Below are 7,027 nucleotides of genomic sequence, written 5' to 3'. Positions count from 1 at the left end.
AAAATAAAGTATTGTAATGACAGCAATACTTCATTTTAATTATTGAGTATAATTCTAAGATATGTAATCATTAATGACAAAATTCATGCAACTGATATAAATTAATGTATCTACAATGTAGCCTATATGCAAATGAACACTGCCTATTTATTACACAGGTATTTGTTAATTATCAAACCTGCATGTACATCATGACAGCCACTTGCAATAGTATAGGTTGGGTATAAGTAGACTCCACATTAATTACTGGTAAATTATACCATATATACCTGTATTTATTTTTCCATGATTTAAAATATGATGTCAAGGTAACAACCCTTTCCTTCAGTTTGTGAGTCTTCTAAAGAACAAACTTGACACAATAGGTGGCTTTGAGCATGTGATCATGTTTCCTAAGTAGGATGTACAGTGAAGTGCAGTGACACATTGGGTTGGCCAATCAAACAGTCTTCTGTATGAACAGTGTCGAGATCCTGATCATTCAAGACAAGAGTCTGAACAGGATGGTTCCTCTAAAGCTTGTCTTCTGCCTGACCTGCCTGTTCTTTGGAGAAATGGGTGAGTTTTACTTTTGTGGCTGCAGTTTCTATTTTAGTTCAGATCTCCAGTTAATATTTATGAAAAGATTAATTCATTGTGAATTTGCTTTTATTCTCATCATAATTAAGCTCAGGAGACTGGTCAGGAAATATCCTCAACTCTTCGCCAAAAGAGAAGTTTTATATCAGCTGATGTCGGAAAAAATGTGACCTTGCAGTGTTTCTACGAAGTCAAAGATTACGGAGTGCTTTACTGGTATAAGCAAACTCTGGGACAGGAGCCAAAGCTCATCTCTACTTTTTATGTGCTGGATACAACAAATACTTTTTATCATGAATTCAAGGACAATCCACGCTTCCATCTGGACACTGGAAACGGTAAAAATCACTTAATGATCACCAAACTGCAAATTTCTGACTCGGCTACTTACTACTGTGCAGACAGCTACACGTTTGTCTTAAGGTTCGCAGAGGGCACTGTGGTCAGTGTGCAGGGTTCAGGCTTGAAGGACCGAGCTTCAGTCCATCAGTCAGAGTCTGAGATCATCCAGCCTGGAGGCTCAGTGACTCTCAACTGTACAGTGCAGACTGGGACCTGTGATGGAGGACTCAGTGTTTACTGGTTCAGAGACTCTGAAGAATCTCATCCAGGACTCATTTACACTCATGGAGACAGGAATGATCAGTGTGAGAGGAAACCTGACACACAAACACACACCTGTGTCTACAACTTGTTCCTGGAGCATCTCAATCGCTCTCATGCTGGGACCTACTACTGTGCTGTTGATTCATGTGGACAAATATTATACGGAAATGGGACCCAACTGGACATGAACTGTGAGTATAGCATACCTTGCCTGGTTAGATAATTAGCAACCATAATGATTACAGAGACCAAAGCTGAGATCTCTGTTTGTACCTTCTGTAGATGAGGCAAACTCTCCCAACCTTCCTGTGTATTGCCTGAGCGCAGCGCTGACATTCAACACCATCCTGGTTGTTTTACTGGCCTCTTCAGTGTTGAGGATAATCAAGAGAAACGGCTGCCACTGTACAGGTGAGTTATCATGTATGTGATGTAATTAGCTTGCAGTGACTGAATATGTTTATGAATGACAGAATCTTTTATGTTTTACAACCAGAATCTCGAATAAGATCAACTGAAGCTCCCTGCACAGCAAATCCAGAGGTGACATTTATTTTGAGAATTCATTATAAAGGTCACATATTATGTACAAGTAATTTTTCCGGTAACACTTTATTTTAAGGGGTCCTTGTTCCTGTGTATCTACCTAATTAATTACAGTGTAATTACCTATGTAACCGTATGTAATAACATGTACTTACATTGTAAATAGATAGTGTATTTTGGTGTACTTACAGGTCCTTGTTACACTTGTAATAAGAAATGCTTGTGCAGAGAGAGAGGCCACTTTGGTATTTCTTATTACAAGTGTAACAAGGACCTGTAAATACACCAAAATACACTATGTATTTACAATGTAAGTACATGTTATTACATACGGTTACATAGGTAATTACACTGTAATTAATTAGGTAGATACACAGGAACAAGGACCCCTTAAAATAAAGTGTTACCATTTTTCCATGTGTTCTTGTTCAGGTATAAGTTCGATATTTATATTGAGAAAGTATCAAAGACTATGAAGAAATGTGACAGTCAGTATTCATAAACTGAGCCTAAAAACAGGCATGTGGGACTTTTGTAACTTTGTGATGTCACAACAAATCCCACTCTCATGCTTCAAGTCCAGCCCACTGAGACCCACATAGGCTTAAAACCCCTTTTCTGATATGCTCGCTGACCTGTTGTTGTTCTTTTATATCAACACTTAAAATAAAACACTTTAAAGTCTTAATATGATACCTTTAATCGTTATTTAAATAATGTTTATTGTATGGATGCTTTACATTTTTAACAGTAATGATATCCTGATATACTTCATGTTTTGTTACCAGGTTTACCAAGATGGAGACAACCTGCAGTATGCTGCTATAAATGTTAAACCATCCAGCAGATCAAACAAGCAGAGGAACAGCACCAAGACTGAATGTGTGTACTCCAGTCTGAAGTAGTAGAAACACTTGTGATATTTGTACTGATTGAATAGAATTGGATTTTGTTGTATGTCTATGTGGGTGAAAAGATTAAGATTTTTTGTACTTTTCTTGTGGTCTGTATTCATATGCAATTATACAATGATACTTGTACTGTACAAAATATGTTCATGCTCAAGGATTCTGCACCTCGTGATTTAGGATAACCAAATAATACCATGTATCTGCTTTTGATGCTATTTTCTTTTCTTCGTCTTATAGACCTCACCTAATACAGTAACATGTTGATCGTGAGATAATAATGTGTGAATGCGGTGCATATGCAGTAGCTCATTCTAACTACAGCAGCTGAGTGCAACATGTGTCCCAGAAAAGCACATGATTGACCGCAGCCACCACAAAGTGAGTGGTAAGACTGTGTTGTTCACACAGGAAGTTCTTTTGTCGACCTAATTCCTAATTGAATTGTAACAATGAGGATTTGGTGCGCTTAGGTCAACTGAACAATACCATGTATCTGCTTTTGATGCTATTTTCTTTTCATCATCGTATAAACCTCACCTAATAAAGGCTGGGGTCTCCCTCAGAGATAAGGGGAGGGGCCCTGGTTTCGTGCAAGTGCAAGTTTCGAACAGCGCAGAATGGCGCACGGTCAGTTTGGCAGTTTGGTAGACCGTGGTGCGCCAAGATGGGTGTGGCGGCGCAGCAGGGGGAGGTGTCAAAGATTCAGCTTGAAAGGGAAAGTGAGAGCAGAGAAAGTTTTGTGCCAAATTAACACAGCTGAAACTATGACGCAAACTAATGATAACTAGAAAAACAAAATAACTATCATCTCTCTCAGACACCCACAAACAGCCTCAGCATCAGATCGTGAATATATAGCCTACTCAGCATCTCTCATTTCAGAAAATAAAAATAAAAGATAGTGAGTGAGTAGGGATGCAACGGTTCTCGGTAAAATACCGAACAGTTCTGTACGGCCTGCACAGTGCAATACGCTCTTGGACCGCGGTATTTCACATTCAGCTTCCATCAGCTCTTACTGCTTTACAGGCAGCTGTGCCGTGTATGTGTGTACTAGAGTGCCTATAGAGAGAGAGTGGCGCCACCTCCGTTCACTGCAATGGTTCAGTTTTTTCACAGCAATGGCGGCGCATGGAGCCCCTCAAAAGTTCCCGGAAGTTAGCATAAGCTAACCGCCGCTCAATGTATTCCAATGGAGCAGCTGGTCGGAGCAGCACTTGTTCAAGGTAAAATGTTTAAAAAATGGCATTTTCATATCAGTAGTGCATCTGAATTAAATCGACATGAGTAATTAAGTATGTTGGCGGATTATCCCCGTCTAGATTTGAATATTTAGAGAATATTAACAGATAAAAGTTTAGGCTAGCACTCTGGCTAACGATAGCAACACATGCAACAGGCTGCTAAATGTAATTCTGTTCTCTAAATATAACTTAATCCAACGCTGTCAATTGTCAGACTAGTAGCGAGGTTAATGTATAGGGAGTGTGATTGCAGTTAAACATAAAATTAATATCATTGAGGCTGCGGAAAGATGGGTGAAGTTTATGATATGAGGACATTCTGGACTGCTGTCTCAAACATGGGAAAATGTTCTGATTTGCTAATTTATTTGTTAAACCACTGACTGATTAAAATACACATCTAGCCATGGCATGTTCTCAAGTAATCATACTAAACATTATATACACTATTGGTCATATTATTTGATACACCTGTGCAACATCATGCAGTGCAGTATACCAGCTGTGCCATAAATTCTGCTTTCATAAATTTTATACATGTTCAGTTTTTGTTGACATCAGAAAAGTAGTGTTCATTGTACTTTATGTTATTTGTTGAGATCATTGTGTGTTGGACTGCATTATCTCAACAATTGTTGCTCATATTTTGCCTTCAAGTATTTTAATGGAGAGGAACACTGTTGAATGTAATGCACCCCAGCACAGCAGCATCCACTATGACTCCCGTAAATAAACACTACAGCAACTAGTGACTAGTGATCACCTTTTTGACTATGTCAGCTATAACTAGAAATATATATTTTTATAAATGAAGAATGTATGGGCCAGAGCAATATATAGTTAATCAATAATCATAGACATTGATGCTGTACATCAGGAGTGATGATGACAAGGATGTAACATGTCTCTTATGTGTTAACTGTTTCACCAGATGTGGGACAACAGCCATGAAGAAGAAATGCCTGTCTGGTGTTGCTGGATGTGTCACCTATGTTTTATTCGACCCCAAAGGATTTCCACATGGCCTGCTTAGGGCTACCCATGTCGGTGGTGACATTTATTACATGTAGCCCAATGGATTCTGCCCTCTCTTGTCGTTGCTACTGTTTTAGGGGCTGTGATTCTGTGATTCTTCTTGCATTGTTTTTTCCTGTTCTGCTCTGTTAATTAAAAAAATATTAAACTTCCCAGTGGCGTGGTATTTGAAAGTGTGTGAAAGAGCAAATTGTTTGAATATGATTACCTCACATATTTTTTTGTTGTTGAAATCTAGGTGTTTAAATTGCTCCTTCTGACTTTAGCCAGCCATGCTTTTCTCCTGTCCCTGTGTTTGGGGAAGCCATACATGTGCAGGCCTTTCTCCAAGCGACTGGACCATCCCCGTGCAGCACAGCATACCATGGTGAAGACTATATTCAAGGACAACACAGCGGAAAGGACGCAAACAGCTTGACATGCTGATCTGTTTGACTTCTGTAGATCTGTTTTTAAGGAATTTATTGTGATATTAAGTGCACTGGGTAAAACATGACTCTGTTTTATTATGCATCACTGAGTACAGTAAGTTTGGGATAAGTATACAGTTAACAAATAGTGATAAAATTCCATATGTTTGCAATGAATTAAAATTAAACTTTAATTTATTTGCCATGGATTTTCTATTAGAGTTATCATCATAATGCTGTTGTGTAGTCAATTGTCAAATCATAGTCACTTGTTACTCTGCCTCAACCAAGTCTGAAAGTAAAAAAAAGAGGAAATATTACAGTTTTATTGCTATCAACAACAGTAAGGGTTTAGTCAAGTTAACAGGGTTCAAAGCAACACAAGCATAGCCTAATAAGAAGAATAGTTAACAAATAGTGATAGAATTACGTGTATTTACAATGAATTCAAATCAAATTTTAGCATTTGCATGGATTTCCTATTTGAACACATCATTATGCAGTTGTGAGTCCAGACATGTTGTGAGTGACCTGTCAGTTTGCCTCATTCAAGTCTGAAAGTTTGATAAAAACAGAGAAAATGCTACGATTTTTATTGCTGTTGATGACTGTAGGGGTTAAGTAAACTTAACACAGTTAAAAGTAATTAACACAAGCATATAAATACCGCAAAACAAAGCATTTATTGACCGTTATTTAGCAATTATCGGGGTTTTCCTATTGCTTTCAATTGCCCGCCAAGCACTTCCGGGAACTTTCTGAGGCTACATGGACCACGTGATCGGCCAGCATTTTGAACTTCCGTTGTCGCCACTCTCTCTCTATAGGCACTCTAGTGTGTACCTGCCCGTTTAAGGTAAAAGCCCGCCCCCGCGAGTTGATGTCCAATCACTGTTGAGCCTCCACACACTCACAGTGACTCCCCCCTATCACACTGAAAGTGCAGCTCACACACAGAAGAGGGGAAAAAAAGAAAACAAGCAGGCGGCAGCATGAGTGGTCACTGATTGCGATCGCGGGGAAAATTAATTAGTTATTAGCGCGATTTAGCACATTTTATTAGAGTTCCAGCAGGACTCTGTCCATGCACACTGCATGTGTGTGGTCGCGTATCCGCGTGTCGGCGCGCGATAGAAAGACCGAGGTCCAGCAGGAGGAGTTGACTGACAGGGATGAGAGGTAGTGAAAACACAATAGACTAACATCTTCTTTCCCAGTGAGAGACTGTGGCTGCCAGCATAGTGACATCTTCCATGACAGCAATATAGTGCGAGCTCTGTTTGAAAGTGGCTTCAGAGTGTTCACCATATACTGAAAGACTAAAGGAGTGTGCAGAGGGAGGAGCTAGGGGCTGTTCACAGACAGTTCAAGTGTGTGTGTGTGTGTGTGTGTGTGTGTGTGTGAGAGAGAGAGAGAGAGAGAGAGAGAGAGAGAGAGAGAGAGAGAGAGAGAGAGAGAGGGGAGAACTCTACAAGGAGTAGTAGCCTAATATTAGAAATAATATAAATTTTAAACATTATTTTGGGAGAAAAAAAAAGTTCTCTGCACAAAACACATACCGAAACCGTACCGAGAACCATACCGTGGGCTACCTGTACCGTGCAACCTTGGTCTTTCTATGAGCGAGAGAGAGAGAGAAACAAGGATGTTTTGATCAGTGTACACTTCTCATCTTTGTTACACAGGTTGGGTTACT

At 39.4% G+C, this 7,027-nt stretch overlaps 1 protein-coding gene across 1 annotated transcript; it reads left to right on the top strand.

Annotated features, from left to right (window-relative positions):
- The first annotated feature begins 503 nt into the window (after positions 1-503).
- On the top strand, positions 504-2,636 carry LOC146969452 (uncharacterized). Its single transcript, XM_085760234.1, has 5 exons — positions 504-558; positions 669-1,376; positions 1,468-1,596; positions 1,682-1,728; positions 2,520-2,636. Exons 1-5 carry the CDS (start codon positions 504-506, stop codon positions 2,634-2,636), a joined length of 1,056 nt encoding a protein of 351 aa, XP_085616360.1.
- Positions 2,637-7,027: the final 4,391 nt, after the last annotated feature.

This window comes from Trachurus japonicus, chromosome 18 (genome assembly GCF_045865225.1).
Source record: "Trachurus japonicus isolate A0001 chromosome 18, Traja_1.0".
Lineage (NCBI taxonomy): Eukaryota > Metazoa > Chordata > Actinopteri > Carangiformes > Carangidae > Trachurus > Trachurus japonicus.
This window is presented reverse-complemented; position numbering and strand designations above follow the sequence as displayed.

Excerpts from the sequence above, each read along its gene's own strand:
- LOC146969452 (XM_085760234.1), top strand. The coding sequence starts at position 504 with ATGGTTCCTCTAAAGCTTGTCTTCTGCCTGACCTGCCTGTTCTTTGGA. Across the intron at positions 559-668 it reads CCTGTTCTTTGGAGAAATGG|CTCAGGAGACTGGTCAGGAA; the intron begins GTGAGTTTTACT and ends ATCATAATTAAG. Across the intron at positions 1,729-2,519 it reads CCTGCACAGCAAATCCAGAG|GTTTACCAAGATGGAGACAA; the intron begins GTGACATTTATT and ends TTTTGTTACCAG.